The sequence below is a fragment of the Sciurus carolinensis genome, chromosome 1 (genome assembly GCF_902686445.1).
Source record: "Sciurus carolinensis chromosome 1, mSciCar1.2, whole genome shotgun sequence".
In the NCBI taxonomy this organism is placed as follows: domain Eukaryota; kingdom Metazoa; phylum Chordata; class Mammalia; order Rodentia; family Sciuridae; genus Sciurus; species Sciurus carolinensis.
The window spans coordinates 133,078,007-133,099,138 of NC_062213.1; the positions used below are offsets into that span (position 1 = coordinate 133,078,007).

Consider the following 21,132-nt stretch of genomic DNA (forward strand, 5'->3'; position numbering starts at 1 on the left):
TTTTCCCCTTTGCTCCCTCCAAATTTTCCATAGTGTTACTGCACAGGGTGGTGGTGGTGAAGGAGGAGAGATAGGAGGAGAGGTAAAAGGAGAAGGCCCTCTGCCCTCACGCAGCCCAGCCTTCTCATGAATGTCCCCCCCACCCTTCATCTCCCAACTGTGGGAAGAGGTAAAGGATTAATCTCTTTGCTGCACAAACATGCACATATTCTAAACTGCTTTAGATACCCTGCCAATTGGCTACATATATAGAAAGGGAACCCTGTGTTAGGAAGGGTTATGTATCAGGGAAACATCAAGAATACTGAACAAAATGTCAATAATGAATATCTCTGGATAACAAAATAAAGGTTTACTCAGTTTTATCTTTTTTCTCTATTTTATTGTAAAAATGATAACCTATACTATGTTCAAAACCATTAAAAATTCTTCTTTAGCAAAACAGAGATTTCCACTAAGAGAAAAATGGTTGAAATAGTTTTGGTTTATATAACTTTGCTTATATTTGTACCACAGATTTTCTATTTTTTTTTTTTTAATGAAACATAAGCCAACTGGAGGGATGTATTTAGAAGGGAGCCTGTGAAAGCCTTCCAAGATGAGGGGGGAGAGAAAAGAAAGTTAGTAGGACTGTGTTGACGGAGATGTCACCATGGAGTGTCTTGTTTTTCTGTCCTCTTATCTCTACAGTCTGTTTCTGAGCAGTGGTCTGATTTTTCAGAAGTCTTTGTTAACTTTAGCAATGCTGTGAGTTACTTTTAGTTTCAGTTTGACTGCAGTATTCTCTTTGTGGAAGGGGCTGGCTTCCTTAGTTTTGGTTTTATTTTCCAGCTTATATAAGGGAGAGACAGACAAGTGGAAGGAGGCAGACAACTGGAGGGTGTGTTCGAGGCAGCTGAGGACTTCTTGGAGCTGTAGTTCAGTGGGGCAGGTATGTTCCTCTTCCTCCTCCTCCTCCTCTGCCTGCCCCCTTCCTCCTCTCCTTCTCTTCCTCTTCTTTTTTTCTTTTTTACATTCGACTTAGTCGTACTTTTGATTTGATTTCCAAAACGAAGTGACAGTTGAAGGATGGCCAGGAAGGGCAGGTAGCCTGTTTTTAGCCTGTAGGGGTCTTTACCTGGCTTTAGTTCTGGGGAAACTCAGCTTCTCTCTTTGACCAGTGACAACTTTGAGGTGGCAGCCAGACACACAGAGGCCCCTGGTCCCTGAATTCCCTGCATCTTCAACTCAAGGCAGAAACCAGGGGTGAAGAGGGGTGGTGGGGGTGGAAAGAGCCCTGGATGGGAACCCATCTACCATCTGCAGACCTCTATCAGTTCCTTTAGTAACTCTGGAACACACAGGAGAGCATTCCTGCCTAGGAGCTTAAGGCAACTGTAATCTAGAGACTTCGCTTTTTGTCTTTCTAGTTGTCACACTTAAGATATCTTTAGAGTGAGAGTTATGTTTCCATGTGGAAACAAATGTAGTTACTGTGGTTTTGACTTTTTTTTTTTTTTTTTTTTTTTTTTACCAGTACTTTATTTTTATTTCAAGAAAAGAAGTTACTTTACCCTGATACATGACCAAATACCTCTGGGTGGTTTACAGATATTATTTCTTTTGATCTCACAGCAAAGTTGCACTGTAGGGACAAGCATTCCCTTTTTACAAGTGCAAACCCTGAGTGTCAAAGGTATTAAGTGTCGTGTGCAAGTTGATACGGCTGGCCAGTGGGAGGCCCAGGATCTGAGTTGTCTGACTCCAGTCTCTGTGACTCCGTAGTGTGTCACAAAGTGAGTGGGTTGCCCTTTGAGCTGTGCTTGAGTTAGAAGGCAAAGGGCAGGAACGCTGCTGGGTGCTAAGCCTCATTACTTAGACTGAAGTGTGTTCAGAGTCTGACAAAAAGGATTTCAAGGGACTAAGAAGCACAGCATAAGTAGAAAGGAACTATGCATACTTAATTTGTAGTGCTGACTTTCATTGTTAAAAGTAATTATGTAGGCAAGATTCTGTGTGTGTGTGTGTGTGTGTGTGTGTGATGTTTGTTTCTTACAGGGACATCAGAGTCACCTGTAGATGCTTAGACCTGGGAATCTATATTTTAATAATCCCTGAGGGTGATTCTGAGGTACACTGAAGTTTGAAAACCATTCCTGAACATGATCAAAAGAATAATCATTAATTTGAATTTAGAAGGCCCAGTGATTCATTCATAACTAACCAGAGACATTTCTAAAGTTGTCTGCAGTAACGGCCACATCATCCTAGACCTGCCTTTAATCTTCACTGCAGAGAGGGTGCCTCCCAATTCCAGGAATTATAACAATTCTGGGAATCATAATGTTGACGCTGGGGGATTATGTGATCCCCACATTAAAGAATCAGACAAGAGAAACAGCATGTTTGAACTGAGTGCTCTGTTCTGGTGAAAAATTAATTTGCAGTTTTTGTTTCTTAGTAATTAACAGTGTGCAGCTTTTGTTGAGACATATGATCTAATGGATCGATTTGCTTAGTATGACTATTATAACTTAATTGCCATCTAATTCAACAAACATTTACTGAATTCTGCATTGGGATGCATGCTATCCTAGGATATAAACTTCTGTTGTCTCATTTAGTTTTTGAACACCTTTCTGCTTGGACCTATTGTTTTACTCATAAGCTCCGTAATTACCCAACTTAGGATTTGCTAGAGGAAACTCCTAGTTTAAGTGAACTCAAGTGAATCTTAGAGCTAGCATTTTTAAAAACTAGTTCATTTTTAAAATGAACTAGACATAATAGACATAATATTGGAGTTCATTTTGACACGATTATTTAAGTATGGAATAAACTTTGCTCCAATTCAGTCCCCATATTTCTTCTTTGCCTCTCCTCCTCCCTCCCTGTTCTCTTTTCTCTACTGATGTTCTATTTATTTATGGGTTTAAAAAATAGTGCACTATGATATATACATATAAAGATAAAATTCACTGTGGCATGTTCATATACGTATATAGGAAAGTTTGGTCAGATTCATTCAGTTGTCCCTCCTTTTTCTCATTCATCCTCCTTCCCCCTCAGTCCGCTTTCCTTGCTTCACTGATCTCTATTCTATTTTTGTGGTATTCCCTACCCCTTTTTCTTTTCTTTTCCCTCATTTGATCTAGTTTCTGCATATGAGAGAAAACATTTGATACTTGCCTTTCTGGAGTTGGTTTATTTGATTACTGTGATGTTCTCCAGTTTCACACATTTACCAGCAAATGCCATAAACTCATTTTTCTTTACGCTTGAGTAATACTCCATTGTGTATATATATCATATTTTCTTTATCCATTCATCTTTTGATGGACACCTGTGTTGGCCCCATAGCCTGGCTATTGTGAATTGTTCTGCTGTAAATATTAATGTGACTGCATAACTGTAGTATGCTGATTTTAGATCTTTTGGATATATGCCAAGGAGCGGGAAAGCTAGGTCATATGGTGATTCTATTCTTATTTTTTGCAGAATCTTCATACTACTTTTCAGAGTGATTGAACCAATTTGCAGTCCCACCAAAGATGTATGAGTGTACCTTTCCCCCTACATCCTTGCTAACATTTATTGTTACTTTTATTCTTGATTATTGCCATTCTGCCTGGACAGAGATAAAATCTCAACATAGCTTTAATTTGCATTTCTCTAAATTGCTAGAAACGTTGAACATTTTTTCATTTTTTTGTTGACCATTTGTATTTATTCTTTTGAGAAGTATCTGCTTAGTCCCTTTCCCACTTATTGATTGGGTTATAAAGTTTTTTGGTGTTAAGTTTTTTGAGTTCTTTGTATATTCTGGATATTAATCCCCTGTTAGAGGCACAGCTGGCAAAATCTTCCATTCTGTGGGCTCTCTCTTCACATAGAGCTGGTATTTTTGATGGCACTGGGTGCATCTTGAATATTTGACATTATTATAAACAATATTTGCAATATTTGACTATGATATTATTTTTAAACATTCCGATTATGAAAGAATACACAGATACCATAGAAAACCATTTCAATATAATGGTAATCAAAAATATGCCAGGAGATCCATGAAATAATTATTGTACTTTTATTACTTAATTTTTTATATTAAACTTTTACCTAAAATAACTTCAATGAAAACCCATATGCCTTTTACCTAGACTGACCCAATGGGGACACTGGCTTTCTCTCTGTTTACCTAAGTCCGTCTATCTCATACAGTGCTATGCACTTCTGCTCCTTTCCATGGGATAAGCTGCAGAGAACCAGACCTTCCTCAGCCATTTACTTCAGCCTTTATCTGAATTCTGAAGATTCGGGACATTCCCTTGTTTCCTGTTTTTGAAGGGTGACTGCATACGTGGGGTAGGCCTCATTCTCAGTTTTTCCCTCCTCTGCTTTTAGCCCCTATTCCCATCACTCTTCTAAACCTGGAGATGAAAGTCACTTGATCACACTGGTGCATTCCAGAGCCCCTTTTGGTTTATGATGGTCATTAAAAAACTATCACAAGTTAGAGATCAAAGAACACAGAGTAACCAAGGTCTTTGAGGAAGATGGTTCTGCCAAATAAGTGCCTGCAGCAACATAACAGAAAAAATAGATTGTTGGATTACCCAGGGGTTTGTCTTTTACTTTTTTGCCTGCGTGGTGGTAAAATGTACATAATAAGATTTATATTTTAACGGTTTACAGTGTACAGTTCAGTGACACGAGTGTATTCACATTGCTGTGCAATTCCATCACTTAACATTTCCAGAACTTTTTCATCATTCCAAACCGAAATTCTGTACATTTAAAATAATTATCACCTATTAACCTCCCCCACCTCTCCCTGGCCATGGCAATCACTCTTATACTTTCTGTCTGGATGTATTTGACTATTCTAGGTTCCTCCTATAAGTGGAATCCTTTAATATTTTTCTTTCTGGATCTTGATTGCTTCACTTAGCCAATTCAAGGTTCATCCAACATTGTAGCATGTGTCAGAATTTCATCCCTTTTGTGACCGAATTAGACGCCATTTTTCTATGTACCACGTTTTGTTGATCTACTTATCTATTGGAAATTTGGATTCTTTCCACATGTTGGCTATTGTGAAAATGCTACCATAATAATTGGTGTTGAATTATCTGTTTGATCCTGCATTTAATTTTTATGTGTGCTGTATATACCCAGAAGAGGAATTGTTGGATCTAATATTCAATGTGTGTTTCATTTTCTGAGAAACAGCCACACTTTTCGACAGTGGCATACAACTTTATGTTTCTACTAGCAAAGCACACAGGTTCTAACTTACCCACATGATGAGTAACACTTTTTTTTTTCCTGATGACTGCAACACATCCACTTATTGTTAGGAAGGGCACCTCCCACTCACATGGGTTTTAACATGAACACATCACATCAACAGGGTGCCCTGCCCACAAAACCCTCTCTCTTCATTGCTGTTTCTGTTACCCTGTAGCCTGGCCAAGCTCCACTCCCAGCAGCTGAAACCTCCCATGTTATCCACCTGGAATGCCATCTTCCGGAAATCCACCAACAACATGCCCACTGTAGACCTCTGTCTCTTCCACAGTGTTTTCTTGGCTTTAGTCCAACAGACTGGCTGATTGTTTTGCTTGGAATGTCACAAACCTCCATCCAGCTCATTAGCAAATATATTTTGCTCATTGGGACTTTCTCTCATTTCCCATAGAACCTGAATAACACTTTTTTAAAAAAAATGTTATTTCATTTCTGATAGCAGCCATTGTAGTGACTGAGTACCACATTGTGGTTTGATTTGCATTTCCTTAGTGTTAAAGCAAGATTAAAATTTTTGAGTAAAAAAAACAACTAGACATTACAAATAAAATGATCCTTTCATAAGCTTCAAATCTGAACAAAACAAACTTGGGTCATTCTGGGTAAATGTTTATGTAAAACAGAATCAAAATCTAACCTGTTACTCATAAGCAGCTAACATATAATTATGTGACTAATACTTAGCCCAGAAGAGCAAATTTGTAACTACCACTTATCAATTAACTTCTTCATTATGCTTCTATGTTTTTCAAGTAAATACTTGCCTCTGATACTTTGTTATCAGAACACAAACACTAAAACAAACACTGTCTTCAATCTGGTTATTCCTCCAAACATAAATTGCATCTTACTCAAATAAATTCTAAAATTTTATTATATCTCCACATTTTCTTTTACACTAGTGATTAGTGGAGTTGAGCCTGTGTTCATGTGCTCATGGTCACTTGCACATCTCCTTTGAAGAAATGCCTATTTCAGTCATTTACCCACTTTCAAATTGGGTTTTCTTTTCTTGTTGATGAGTTGTAGGAGGTCTTTTATATTCTAAAGATTAATCCTTAATCAGATAAGTGATTTGCAAGTATTTTTTAACTTGATCTGGTTTTCCTTTTGTTCTGTTGATAGCATTCTTTGATGCCCAATAGTTTTCAACTTTGATGAAGTATAGTTTATGTTTTTCATTTATTTCCTGTGCTTTGGTATTATACCCAAGAAATCATGTTTATCTGAAATTCAAGTTAGGAAAAACAGACTAGAAAAGTAGGCCCCCAGTCAGGTTAGCCTATTGCTAATAAGATCTTCTCCATCCCCTCCAGTTCAAGGTGGGTGGGGGGATTCAGGATCAGACTACTACCTCTAGAACAAGACTGTGCCATGCTGGGGAGTGGCTGTGGAAAGGGCGAACTTCCTTCTGTTATGAATGTGGCTTTGTCTTGATTGCACACTATTCCTTTGAATGGTTTTCAGAACTCCTATAAAATTATTTTAGCTTTCTTTTTTTAATCATGTCCATGGAAGGAACAAGAACTTGGCATTTCTTAGTCTGCTATTCTGCTCAATTATCTGGGTTTTTAATCCTGTCTCTGTGATATAGTCACTCAGCATTTGTGAAGCTTATTTATCTCATTTGTAAAGTGGGCTGAATAACTCTAACTTGCAGGTACTTTTAAATATCAATGAGGTCAGATACATAAGATCTTCATTATAGTTTTTAGCATATTCTTGACACCCAGTAACATTATATGGGTTGTATTATTACTATTGAAGTAAAACTTCAGCGAAGATAATACCTTATGTCTCATCACAACAGTAGAGATTTGGGGGAATGATGAAGGAAACCTTCTGAAGTCTACTCATGTTTGTTTATGTGTAATCCCATACAAAGTACAGAAGGCTCATCAGTCTAAGTTGATGGATGCTAGGATAACTCTGAGATAGAAAATGACTTTGAAATCTTATTTCTACTTGGAGGTTGTTACAGGTTAGCAGGTTGCTATGGCTTCTGGACCGAAAATGTCTGCCCCCATTTGTCTGGTGGAAAATAACGGTGAGCAGCTGATGGTGAACCAGGAAGCTATACGGATTCTTGAGAAGATTTCTCAGCCAGTGGTAGTGGTGGCCATTGTTGGACTGTACCGTACAGGAAAATCCTACTTGATGAACCGTCTGGCAGGACAGAATTGTGGTGAGTGGTGTCCTGGGTGGTGCCAGTTGCTTGATTCCAGCTGAATCTCAGCTTCTTAGTGCTGATGCCCATTCACACAAAGGGAGGATCCAACTCCTCTCAGTAAAGGAACTTTCTCATTCTAATTCTCACCACCAAATTACTACTTTACTGTAATCGTTCCTCATATTCTTTCCTTTATTCTGATTAAGGAAAATCTCTCCTACTGGTGCTCAGAGTTGTATGTTTTCTAACATCCAAATCTTTTCTAACACTTCTGTTAATGTTTCTTCTGTCTCATTCAAGATATTTTGTTTTCTCTATGTAGTATTTTATCAACATATAAAGATCTTTGAATATATATCATCTTAAAAATCCTTCCTGAACTTCACCTCCTGTTGCAACTACTCCTGTTTCATTTTGCTTTTTCTTTCAATTACCTTTCAATGCAAAAATATTATTCCAATTTCCTTTTTTCACTTTTTATTTTCTTATGTCTATCTTAAATCCACAGATCTCTGAGCCCCACCATTTTTTCAAAATGCTCCTTACTTGTGACCTCCATTTTGTCTGGTTCATGGATGCCTCTTTGTCTTCGTCTAGAACCATTAAGGGGCATCATTCTCAGTGAAATAGGTGATTGGCAAAGTAAGACATTCTTTTGGAAATAGAGACTGCACCATCTCAGCTGTTGGGGTACTTATATTACAAGACCTCTAGCTATGCGTGCTGTAGGCTGCTTAGAAGATCTGCTCTCAGCATATGTTGCTCTCTGATCTTCCCTTGCAGGCTTCCCTCTGGGCTCCACCATACAATCTGAAACCAAGGGCATCTGGATGTGGTGTATGCCCCACCCCACCAAGCCAAAATGCACCCTGGTCCTTTTGGACACTGAGGGCCTGGGTGATGTGGAAAAGGTGAGGCAGTGAGTCTCAGATTCTCTGTATGCTGAAATTTTTCCTCATTTCTTTATGACCCTGCTTTGACCTACTATCTGGAAATTGAACTGTAGTGAATGAGGAAAATTAGTTGTTTAAATCTTACCTCTACATAAGATAAGATAAGGGGTATAGTGAATAGAATGTTTTATTTCTTGATGGTAGGGTGAATGCTTTGACTCAATATAATAAAAGCTTATCTAGCAGCAAAGTTCCAGCCTTCTGGATGGGCATTACTGACAAAGTAAATGCTCTATCCTCAAATAAAACTGTAGTCCCATTGAGGAGACCACATCTAGGCTTCAGATTAAATATAGGCCTGGAAAGAAGCAGGTTGGAAAGAGGACAATGCTGTGCTACAGTGTAATGCCTGAGTACTCTGTCAGTTCAATGGGGAAATATGTGGCTGGGATGGCCCTTTGGAGGGATCCTGCGTTGAGACAAGAGAGTTGGGTCTTTATCCCTGGTGCCAATCATTCTTTGGAGGTCTGTCCTGGAAGCCTTTCTCATTCAGTGCTGACCTCTGAGGGCTTATCCATCAGCATTTCCAATAACTGGGGAATAACTTCTTTAATCTTGAAAAGTGATCCAGACCACACATCCCAGTTTCTACCACATAGAATTAAGTATAAGAGAGACTTGATAGGAGGGTAGAGAGGTCATCGGTGGATGAGGAAAATCTCCTGATTCATCTTTCAAACTATGAAATGCAGTTTGTATTTGGGTGTTGGAGTTAGGAGACCCAGATATGCATTTTTATGGTGAAGCTTATCAGCAACCCACAGAACATTCTGTAAGTCTTTGAGAAATCTATGACTATGCTGGTTCTATCAAAGCATGTTTTTGACATAATACACATTTTAAGATGGATTTTTGATATTTTAGCTTTCTAACAATAGGTGAACTGGGTGATCTGTCCTTTTTATTTTTTGACACAATACCTTTATTTTATTTATTTTTATGTAGTGTTGAGGATTGAACCCAGTGCCTCACATGTGCGAGGCAAGCACTCCACCACTGAGGTATAGCCCCAGCCTGTGATCTGTCCTTTTATGCCTTATGTTGATACCCACTTGAGTATAATGTCTAAATTTTTATACTCTCCATTTTTTGCATAAGGGATTAGATATTTTGTGCTTACTTTTTATGAGCTTTTTAGAAATATAACTAACAAATAAAATTGTATGTATTTAAGGTGCACAACTTGATCTTTTGATTTACTTTGTGAAATGATCTGCACAAATTAATATACATATCACCTCACACGGTTTTCTTTTTACTTTTATAGTGAGAACACGTAAGACCCAGCTTCTTAGCACAATTCAAGTATATGATACAGTGTTAACTATAGTCCCAATGCTATACCTTTGACCTCCAGAACTTATTTATCTTGCATAACTGAAACTTTGCACTTTTTGGCTAATATCTCAGTTTCTCCCACCCTTCAGATCCCAGAACACATCATCCCATTCTCTGATGCTCCGGGTTTGCCCTGTTGGACCATTTTGCATTCCACACCTGAGTGAGATAATGTAGTATTTTTCTTTTTGTGTGTGGCATATTTCACTTAGCATAATGCCCTCAATTTTCATCCATGTTTTGCAAACAGCAAGATTTCCTTTGCTGTTTTTTTAGGTTTGAATACTCATATTCCACACTTTCTTTACCCATTTATTCCTTGATAAACATTTGTATCTTGGTCATTGTAAAATTATGTTGCAATAAATATGGAAGGGTAAATATCTTTCTGAGATATTGATATTACTTCCTTTGACTCTCTATATAAAAGTGATATTGCTGGATTATATGCTACTTCTATTTCTTGAGGAATTTCCAGAATGTTTTCCCTAATGGCTATACTACTTTACATTCCAAGCAACAGCATACAAGTGTTCTCTTTTTTTCTATATCCTCAACAACAGATGTCATCTTTTGACTTTTAGATAATATCCATCCTAATAGTTGTAATAGCTTATGTGATTTTGACTTTCATTTCCCTGATGATTAGTGATGTCGAATATCTTTTCATGTACCCACTGGCAATTTGTATATAAACTTTTGAGAAATGTATTTTCAAGTCATTTGTTTATATTTATTGGGTTGTTTGATTGACTGTTGAGTTGTATGAGTTTCTTACAAACTTTGAATCTTAACTCCATATCAGATATATGGTTTGATAATATTTTTATCCCGTTCTGTAGTTTCCTGTTTATGTGGCTGATTGTTTCTCTTGCTTTCAAAAAGGATTTTAGTTGGATGCTCTCCAACTTGTCTAATTTTGCTTTTGTTGTCTGCACTTTTGGTGTCATATCCACAAAAACCAATGCCAGACCAATATTAAGAGACTTTTACCTGTTTTCTTCTTGAAATTTTATGATTTATGGTCATTTTTTCCTACAATCTAACTGAAATTTTGTGTCCTTTGACTAACATTTCTCTATGACCCTTTTCCTGCTTTGAACCACCCTTTCAACCACCATTCCACTCTCCACTTGTATGGATGCAACTAATGTAAGTTCCACATACAAGTGAGATCAGGTGGCATTTGCCTTTTTGTGCCTCTCTTCATTTCACTTAGTTTAATATCCTGCAGGTTCATCTATGTTTTTGCACTGACAGGATTTCCTTGCTTTTATGAATGTGTAGTATTCTAGTGTGTGTGTTTACCTCATATTCTGCATCCATTTATCTATTGATGAACACTTGGTTTGATTTCATGCCTTGACTTCATTTCCTTTGGATATACACATAGTAGTAGATCCACTTTCAGTTCTTACATGTGAGTCTCAATTCTATTTTGAGTTGATTTTAATCACTCTTCTGCCTACGGATACCCAGTTCTTCTGACATCATTTGTTGAAGAGGTCATTCTTTCCTCATTGCGTGTTCTTGGCATTGTTGTCTAAAATCAGTTGACTGTTAAAGCATGGGTTTATTTCTGGGTGCTCTCTCTGTTCCATGGGTCTAGATGCCCACTTTTACATCATATCATACTGTTTTGAACACTGTAGCTTTGTAATATTTTAAATCAGGAATTGTGATACCTTGACCTTTGTTCTTCTTGCTCAAGATTGGTTTGATTATTCAGTGTGTTTTTTTGGTCCTGTATGGATTTTAGAATTTTTCTTTTTGTTTATTAAAGAATGTCATTGCCATAGGTCATTTAAAGCCACCTATCCAACCATGGTATGTGCTTACCTAAATGGTGTTTTTTTTTTTTTTTTTTTTTTTTTGCCAAAAGTCCTAGTTCTAAGGAGAACACTAATTACTTTTTAATATTTAGGGTTTGGGGAAATAAAGAAATGAACAGGTTAATCTGCCCACCCTTAAACTGCTATGTAGAATAGTCTAGGCCTGAATCTGTTATTACCTTTGCTCTCTAGGAACAAACTTTATATACTCTTTATATTAGAAGCAATTTCTAGATTTAATTTAGGCAAATGCTATAATTTACAGAAACTCATCAGCCTGACCTTTAGTGCCCTTCATCAACCTGTGTCAGCACTCACCACCCAGCATTGTTTCCTGCTCCTACCTGCTTCTCAGTCAAACAAAATAACTATTTTCATTTCACAGACCCCTGAAACCTACAATCTCTAGTTTTGTTTCTGTGGGTCTTCCTACCTGCAGCATTATCTTTATTTCATCTGTCAACATTCTGCCAACTCTTTAATGGTCAGTTTGTGATTTCCAGGAATCCTTCACATGTTTTTCCTCCAACTTTCATAGCTCTATTCTTTCTTGATTGACATGTAGCTTATAATTTAATATTACAGCTCTGATTTCACTACTTACATAAATTACTAAGATTCAAATTTTTTATTGATATTGTTATCTTTGTTTTATTCATTATTGTGAATACTTGTCATTGCTTTAGTCATTGTAAAGTAACTTGTCATTGTTAAATTTGTTTTTCTAAATCTAAAAACAGTTGGTTCAGTAGCCTTCTATGTCCAGCTATGTCTACTGATATTTATATACATATTATATGGCCTATGGCCCATAAATACATATAGAATGAAGAAATGATAAACACTGATGATTGAAAGCTCCATTGAGAACCCAACAGAGTACTAGTTTTTGTATATATATTATCTTATTTCATCCAATTGAGGGGAAAAATAAGCTATGTGAAGAAGGATATCATCTTATGAAGAAATTATGATCCTAAGAAACATAATTATCAAAGCTGTTATTTGCATTCAAGTCTCTCTTCATTGCATGTGAGTACCTTAGTAAACCCATAAATGAAAGACTGACAGAATCAAGTCTGAAGGAAATGTCTAAAAAGTAACCCCTAAGTCCCTTCTTTAATTTGCTTCCTAGGGTGACCCTAAGAATGACTCTTGGATCTTTGCCCTGGCTGTGCTTCTCAGCAGCACCTTTGTCTACAACAGCATGGGCACCATCAACCACCAGGCCCTGGAGCAGCTGTAGTATCCTTCCAGAAATTGAACTACCCTGTCATTGAGTTTAGGGGAAGTGAATATTGAATCATTGTCTTTTGCCCTGTCATTTAGTTGTTTCTGGGGAAGCATAAGGCACCTGGGGGAAAGAGGGTGTTTATAGGACATGGAAATGGTGTTTTTTCCTTAGTCAAGACCTAGTTATGTGACAGAACTGACAGAATTAATCAGGGCAAAGTCCTCCTCAAATCATGATGAAATAGAAGATTCCACAGAGTTTGTGAGTTTCTTTCCAGACTTTGTCTGGACTGTACGGGATTTCACCCTGGAGCTGAAGTTTGATGGTCACCCCATCACGGAAGACCAGTACCTGGAGAACTCGTTGAAGCTGATTAAAGGTATCAGAGTGTGGTCTAGGCTCAGGGAGGCTCAGGAAGGTGTGGGATCTGTTGAACACTCTCCATCATTTCTGGAGTTCCATTTGATTTGAGATCGAATTAAGGTCTGTAGAAATGGTGACAGACGACGTGTAGATTGAAAAGTTCCAGGAACTGAAGTTTACTTAAGAAATGTGAGGCCTACAGTACAGTAAAATTATTCAAAACCAAAACCAAGTTCTTTTTTTTTTTTTTTTTTTAACAATTTGTACTTTGGTATTCTTATTACAATGGATACAGATGTGTCTGTTCACATCTTTTGGCATCTACTTTCCTTTATTTAGGAGAAAAATTGACCTCATAATTGTTAAACATGAAATTATAATCCAAAGCCCATCTCAAGAAAAAATATATATTTCACACAGTTAGATATTCTTTTCAAGAAGAATATAATTTTCAAGTACTAGTGTAGTCAATCATTCATATGGAAAACTTTGTGATCTGGGCATGGCATCTGAAATCCTTGATGCTCCGGAGTCCAGAGCAGAAGAATCTCAAGTTCAAGCTTAATGAGACCTGTCTCAAAATCAAAAGTAAAACGGGCTGGAGATACAGCTCAGTGGTAGTGGCCCCTGTCTGGAGCAGCAGGATCTCAAGTTTGAAGCCAACGTGGGCAACTTAGGAAGATTCTATCTCAAAATGAAAAATAGAAAAGGTTGGGGATGTAACTCATGGAGTGACTCTGGGTTCACTTCACAGTACTCTCCCTCCACCCAATACCTTTATGTTCCAAATAGATCTGAAGAAGCTTGTGTCTTTTCCATTTATTCTTTTGCAATATTTACTATGATTATCAGAACACTCATTTGACTTTATGTATCATGGCTTTCTCTTAATTCCAACACATGTACTCATGCTATTATTTCAAAAGAGATTATAGAAATTGGTGTGTATATTGCTTATCTGTAAATTGTTTACATGGGTGCATAGCTAAAGAAATTTTGCAAGAAATTCCAATTCTGATTTACTTTTTTGTGCTTTCATTTTTCTCTCCATGCTTTCTCAAAACATTTATTGAAAAATTGATAGACAGAAAAGCAAACTGTCAAATCAAATATAGACCTTTGTCTCAGATCTTAAAATCACATTCCATTTACTTTTGGTCTTTGGAGGTTTTTGCTAAAAATAGCTAACACTGTATGAAGTTATTTAAAAAAAATAAATTACATTGTGTATATTTGAGGTTTACATTCCAGTATATGGGATAAATACATATAGTAAGGTGATTATTACAGCAAAGCAGATAATGCATCTATCATCTCACATAGTTAATTTGTAATAAAATAGTTAAAATTTATTTAATAAAAATCCCAAATACAGTGGTTTTGTTACCCATAGTCCTCATGTTCGACATTAGATCTCTAAACTTCTGATTCTTACATATCTTTCTTTTACCTTTGGCCTACATCTCCCATTTCCTCCCCATCCCTGGTAACTACCATTTCATTCTCTTTGTCTATCTGACTTTTTAAAAATTGAATTCTTTTTAGCATTAAAGTAGTTTTCCTTAATGAATCATGGTATCCTTCCTAATGTTGTTATTTCTGATATTGCTCCATTATCTCTTATTTGTGTGTCTTCTTTCTGGTTCTACAGCTCATTTTTTACAAGGGATTGAATTGACCAGAAATTTATATAATTTTTTATTCATTCAGTGAACACATAAATAACAACTCTAAACTGGTACCATGTTTAGGTCTGGGGATATCAGTCTATGTGTTTTTTTTGTTTTTTTTTTTTTTTTTCCCACAAGTGTCTAATGTTTCTCAAAATATCTTGTCAGAGTTATATCATTGGCACAAGTTTGGTGTACAAAGAAGTATTGAATATTTGTGTTAAAAAAATTCTTTAACAATATACAACACACTGCAAGGATGTAACAATCCCTGTCAAAAAAAACTTTAGTTCCCTGTCCCTAGATAATTCCTACTGTATTCTCTGTTTTTCCTATTCCTTAGGGAAAAACCCCAAAGTTGAAAAATCCAATCAGCCCAAGGAATGCATCAGGACTTTCTTTCCAAAACGGAAGTGTTTTGTCTTTGACCGGCCGATAAATGACAAAGAACACCTAGCCAAAATTGAGAATGTCTCAGAAGACCAACTAGATCCTAAATTCCGGGAACAAACCAATAATTTCTGTTCATACATCTACACCCATGCAAAGACCAAGACCCTCAGAGAGGGAATTGTGGTTACTGGGAATCGTGAGTCTTTTCATACTTCTGTGTTGACTAATACATATGTAATATACTATATAATGTGTTTCCAATGCTTTTGTTTGATTCTATATGTAAATGTGGTAAAATATATTCAAACCTGAAGAAATATGTACAATTTTTAATCAGGTTGCTTGTTAAGGTTTACAAGTCCCTCTTTAAAATTTTGCTCTTTGTTATTGATATCTGTGGTTCCCACATACCTGAAAAATCCTCCACAGATAATGAAATCACTAACACAGTATAAAAACAGATATATATATATATATATATATATATATATATATATATATAGATATATATATTTTCACAGGAAATCTTATATGTTAAGTGTTGTTTGTAGGTAGAATATGAAATGCAATTTGGGAATTTAGAGTAGTTCATATATAAATACTGGCCTGTAAGTCCCTGAAAATCCTTTGACAGTTACAAGTTTGGCAGCAAATATAATTTGATATACCCTGTCTCATTGGTCAACCTATGTAATCTATTTTCCTTTGTCTTTTAATTGGGATGCTATGTTCTCCATATACATTTAGTGTATTAGACGAAGGTGGATATTTAACAGTTTTAACACTGCTACTTAGAGAATCATAAAACTGAGGTTGATAGTAACACAAAAGTAATGACAGTAGAAAGAGGTAGGCATGTGTGTTTTTATATATATGAGATTTTAGAAACATTGCCTTAGAATCTTGGATCTCATTGAGTTATAGCTTCCTATTTATCACCTAAAATTTCTGACTTACTCAGGCTTGGGGACTCTGGTGGCGACCTATGTAGATACCATCGCTAGTGGGTCAGTGCCTTGTTTGGAGAACGCGGTGACCACTCTGGCCCAGTGTGAGAACTCGGCAGCCCTGCAGAAGGCAACCCACCACTACAGTGAGCAGATGGCCCAGCGAGTGGAGTTCCCCACAGACACACTCCAGGAGCTGCTGGAGGTGCACGCAGCCTGTGAGAGGGAAGCCATCGCAGTGTTCATGGAGCACTCCTTCAAGGATGAAAATCAGGAATTCCAGAAGGAGCTGGTGGTAATTGTCTCACTCATTACCTTTTATGATAGTTCCCTTCAAAAATGTAGCCTACAGTTACTTTTATGGACCTCATGGCTCTTTCTCTCTCATTCAAGGATAAAGCGCTTTGGATTCTCATGAGGAATATAGTTCCCAAAGACCATATATCCCTCTTCCCCCACTCCCCAAAACTTGGGGCACATTAACAGAAATCTCAGATGGTTGAAAGAAAACCAAAATAGATATCTTCCATAATACTCTGATGATTGAAGCAAAATCTATATAGATATCCTCCTGAATGCTTCTAATGGATACTGGTAAATCCTTCGATGGGTGACAAACCAGCCTGGAACACCCGCAAGTCACCCTCATACTGTTTCCTTTTCCTAGGAACCAAAGTTTCTCTTGCCAGACTCTCTTTCTAGACTGTTGTTCATCTTACATTATTCTTGTATCATTGTATCATTGAAGATTGAATCACAGGAATCCACAGCTGCAAGACACCATGGTAGCTGTGGAATGTAATCCCTTTATCTCACAGATGAGCATTTTGAGGCCCAGGAATGTTAAGAAAGTTTCCTATAGACTTGCAGAGGATCTTCAGGGTTGCAATGAATCAAGTTTTGTGATTTCTGATTCATCCCAGGTCTTACTCCACTTGAATGTTTTTCCCATCATAAATACAGTTAGATAGACTCTTCAGTGAGGTTCTCTGGAGTTTCATCTCCTCCATTCCTATCTTCCAATGACATCTGTCTATAACTCCATTGCAGAAAATAATAGAGGAGAAGAAGAAATATTTCTTGCTGAAGAATGAAGAGACCTCTGAAAAATACTGCCAGGATGAACTGAATAAGATTTCAAAGGTCCTATTGGAAAGCATTTTAGCAGGAACTTTCTCTGTTCCTGGAGGCCACAAGCTCTACATGGAAGCAAGGGAAAATGTTGAACAGGCGTATTTGCAAGTGCCGAGGAAAGGCATCAAGGTGAGTAGTAGTGAGACATGGGGAGCTTAGAGAATAGTCAAGGAATCTCTTAAATCTGAGGACAGAGCACCACTTGTGAGTATTAAGAAATCATGATGCCTTTATCTCCCTCCTTCTTCCCCAAAACTGGGGATGGAAACCAGGACTTTGTGCAGTCTAGATAAGAGCTCTATCACTGAGCTACACCCTGACCCCATTTAGGCTTCTAATGTTTCCTATTTATTATATATTCCCGAGAGTGGAAGTGTTTATTTCTCAAGATATTATGAATTTCAGAAATCCAGGAAAGACAGAAAGAACTTAATTTCTTCATCCACATTACATGAAATGTGCCAAGTGCTGGTGATTCACATAGTTCAGTCAGAGCCTTTGCTCTCAGGGCTGATCAAAGTAAGAAAGTCAACTAAATGGACAATTACATATGGAGCGATATCACTTATGAGCCAGGGACAACAGGTGAGAAAGGTGGTGGCAGGAAACAAGTAATGGCACAACTAACATATCGAACTTTATTGACTATAGACACGGTGATAGGTTCTTTTTCTAGAACTTTTAATGTAGTCCTTCAAACAACTTTATGTAATGCCTCTCCTCATGTGGACATTTTACACATCAGAATTTAGAGGCCTAGAGATATTTCATAACTGGTCCAAAGCTACACCAGCCAGTGGTGGGAGAAAGCAGCAACATAGACCAGAGGTAGCATTTCACCTTGGAAGATAAATGCATGAAAGCATTAGAGGTTGTGGTTTGTACAACTGCACATCATTCAGACTGGCTGGAATCTAGAGCAGGTGGAGGGAAGGAGCACTGGGAGAGGGCTGGAGGGGACAGGAAGAGGAAGTATGGAGTGTTTCAGGTCATGCTGAGGAACTAGGTCACTTTGCAGGGAACCACTGTGGAATTTTAACCATGAAGCCAAAATGATGGACATATTTGGTTTTTGTTTGTTTTATTCTACTTTTTAAAATTTATGTTTTGCTTAGGACTGGGGATTGAACCCAGGGGTGCTTAACAATCCTGAGTCACATTCCCAGCCCTCTTAATTTATTTTTAAATTTTGAGACAGAGTCTTGCTAAGTTGCTTAGGGCCTTGCTAAGTTTCCTAGGTTGGCTTTGAACTTGCCATCCTCCTTCCTCATCCTCCCAAGTCCCTGGGATTACAGGTGTGCACCACTGTGTCTGGCTGATATATTGTTTTTGCAGAAGTGGTCTCCCAGTGAAATCTGAGTTCTTTGATTCTTCTTGGTTCCACAGGCAGGTGATGTCTTCCAGAGGTTCTTGCTGTCACAGGCACCAACGGAGAAATCCATCTTGCAGGCAGATAAAGCCCTTACTGATGGGGAGAAGGCCATTGCAGGTACAGGGGCAAGACTCTGCTCCCAGGGAATGGTTAGATTCCTGTAAGTCCCTCTGACAGGTCCGACAGCAAGACCTTCCCCAAACTGAGCTTCCCCTTCTCTGTGGAATGCACGCTCTGCTGAATGTGTGAAGAGCAAGGGGTAGTGGAGGTCAGACCTCAGCCTGAAGGGCAGGACCTATTCCACCACTTTCTGAAATGTGTGGTTCATAGTGTGGACCTGTGTGAATTCTGTGATCTCCTGCACTGCCTTTCTGATATGGTTTGGTCTCTGAACTCAGTAAAGTACAGTATGGCTTTTGCCTGTTTCTTTCTTCTTTCTCTAAAACTTTCCTGTGACAGAGGAGCGAGCCAAGAAAGAGGCAGCTGAGAGGGAACAGAAGATTTCGAGACAGAAACTACAGGAACAGCAGCAACAGATGGAGGCTCAAGAGAAGAGTCTCAAGGAAAACATGGAGCAACTGAAAAAGAAGTTGGAGGAGGAGAGAGAAGAGCTCTTGAAAAATCAGATTATCATGTTGGAGCACCACCTGAAGGTGGGTGTGGCCATGCTCGGTAGTGCCTGATGGTCCTGGGGCCCCATAGAATGTGGTGCAGGTTACACTCAGCCCACAGAAAGAAGACTGTTACCATTTGTTTCTTGTGATTCATTGCAAGCCCTGAATCCTCTTTTAAAAAGATTTTTTTTTGAATTGTGTTTCATATTTAGATTCTGGAGAGTTCAGGTCATCTATAGTTCCTTAAATCCTTAGATTATAAACATGGTTTAAGCTGCTGTTTAAAGAGATTTTAAACTGATCTTATGACAGTAATATCTAGAGTGTGGGACATTCTATAGGGCAACTGTCTCAGTCTGCAACAAGTCAATGGTATTAAAAAAAGAAACGAGGAAGAAAGGAGGGGGAGAAGAAGAAGAGAAGGAGAAATCACAGGAGTAATAGTGAGGGAAACTTCTCTAGATTAGAAGATAGTTCAGACCTAATAACCAAATAAACATAAACTTTGTTGGGACCCTAATTTGAATAAATGAACATATAGAATATGTGAAACAATCAAGAAAATTTTACTATGGTATAAACATTTTTGCCAAATAATTAATTTTGTTATATATGATAAAGCCCTTGTGTTTATATAAGACAAATATTAACTTTGTTTAGAGATGCATATTAAGGTGTGTAGTGGTAAAATGACCTAATGTTAAGGTTTTACTTTCAAGTATTTGGTAAATGAATAAACGGCATAAAGCAAACAAAACAAACAAAAAATCTCATGAGGGCCGGATTAAGCAGATTTCTAACTAGCTGTAGTCAATATGAACAGCAACTGGTTTGCATCACCAAGACCCATGTTGTCTGGAACCCTGTTTCTACTCCAAGACCCTAAGGCAGATCTACATTGACAGAATTAAAAGCGAAGGAAGTGACAGTTTCTAAACTTGCTGCGGTTAACTCCAGGTGTAAATAACTACCTGAAGTAGCACAAGACATGAGAGGAAATCTCTCATAGTCCTTTTGGAAGTTATAGGGTAATGGATTTCTGGATCAGGTAATGTGTTCCCATCATTGCTATTTTATGGTGACCACGCCATCCCAGTGGGACTGAGACTCTTGTTCAGTCAGACCAATAGTATTTCTCTTGGCAAGAATGTGAGTTTGTTCTCACATCTTGGTTAGCACAGCAGCCAACCTGTAATATTAGGTGGGTGAATATTAGTAAAATTGGAAATGGTGATTCTGTATCATGTCTAGGTCCAGCTCAGATGATAGTCTTTGTCACTAAATTATCCTACAGTAATTGAGAAAACATTTTAGGGAGAAAAAAAGACATTTTGATAAAGTTTTTAAACAAAGTATAGCTCAAAGTATCAAAATCATGAAATATTCACAACCCTTTCAACCCTTATTTATTTTAGGTTCAAAAGGATTTGCTTGAGGAAGGATTTAAGAAGAAATCTGAGGAAATGGATGCAACGATTAATCATCTGAAAAGTAGGATTGATGCAACAAAAGAGGATAATGTTCCCTGAATTTTAAAAGTCTTGGACGTATTTGGCAATGGGCTAAATTCAGTATTATCTGTTGGTACCTCTGTTGGTAAAATTGTAAAAGGAGTCACCTCACTATTTAAAAGGAAGTAGCTCTTCTTTAAGGAAATTGTTGATTGTGGTACATGCTTTTGTCTGTTTTGGTGCTCATGTTTTTCATTTTCATTCTGTGAAGTTTTAAACATAAAAAGTGCTTGCTAGAAGATATCAGTGCCTGATCTGCATTAGATGAAACAAATGCATGGAAACATTAGCAGATAATGTTAGCATTAATAA

General features: G+C 37.5%; 1 protein-coding gene across 1 annotated transcript; it reads left to right on the forward strand.

Annotated features, from left to right (window-relative positions):
- The first annotated feature begins 797 nt into the window (after positions 1 to 797).
- Positions 798 to 20,838, forward strand: LOC124966725 (guanylate-binding protein 6-like). The gene is made up of 11 exons (XM_047528335.1): positions 798 to 931; positions 7,261 to 7,474; positions 8,243 to 8,370; positions 12,718 to 12,827; positions 12,999 to 13,195; positions 15,193 to 15,438; positions 16,204 to 16,484; positions 17,240 to 17,452; positions 18,710 to 18,812; positions 19,155 to 19,348; positions 20,725 to 20,838. The coding sequence occupies exons 2-11, from the start codon at positions 7,285 to 7,287 to the stop codon at positions 20,836 to 20,838; spliced, it is 1,776 nt and encodes a 591-aa protein (XP_047384291.1). The 5' UTR covers positions 798 to 931; positions 7,261 to 7,284.
- Positions 20,839 to 21,132: the final 294 nt, after the last annotated feature.

What these genes read in the sequence shown, in the direction of transcription:
- LOC124966725 (XM_047528335.1), top strand. Translation starts at nt 7,285, where the DNA reads ATGGCTTCTGGACCGAAAATGTCTGCCCCCATTTGTCTGGTGGAAAAT. An exon ending in CAGGCCCTGGAGCAGCTGTA is followed by an intron (nt 12,828 to 12,998) that starts GTATCCTTCCAG and finishes GTCAAGACCTAG; the next exon opens with TTATGTGACAGAACTGACAG. An exon ending in CTCGTTGAAGCTGATTAAAG is followed by an intron (nt 13,196 to 15,192) that starts GTATCAGAGTGT and finishes CCTATTCCTTAG; the next exon opens with GGAAAAACCCCAAAGTTGAA.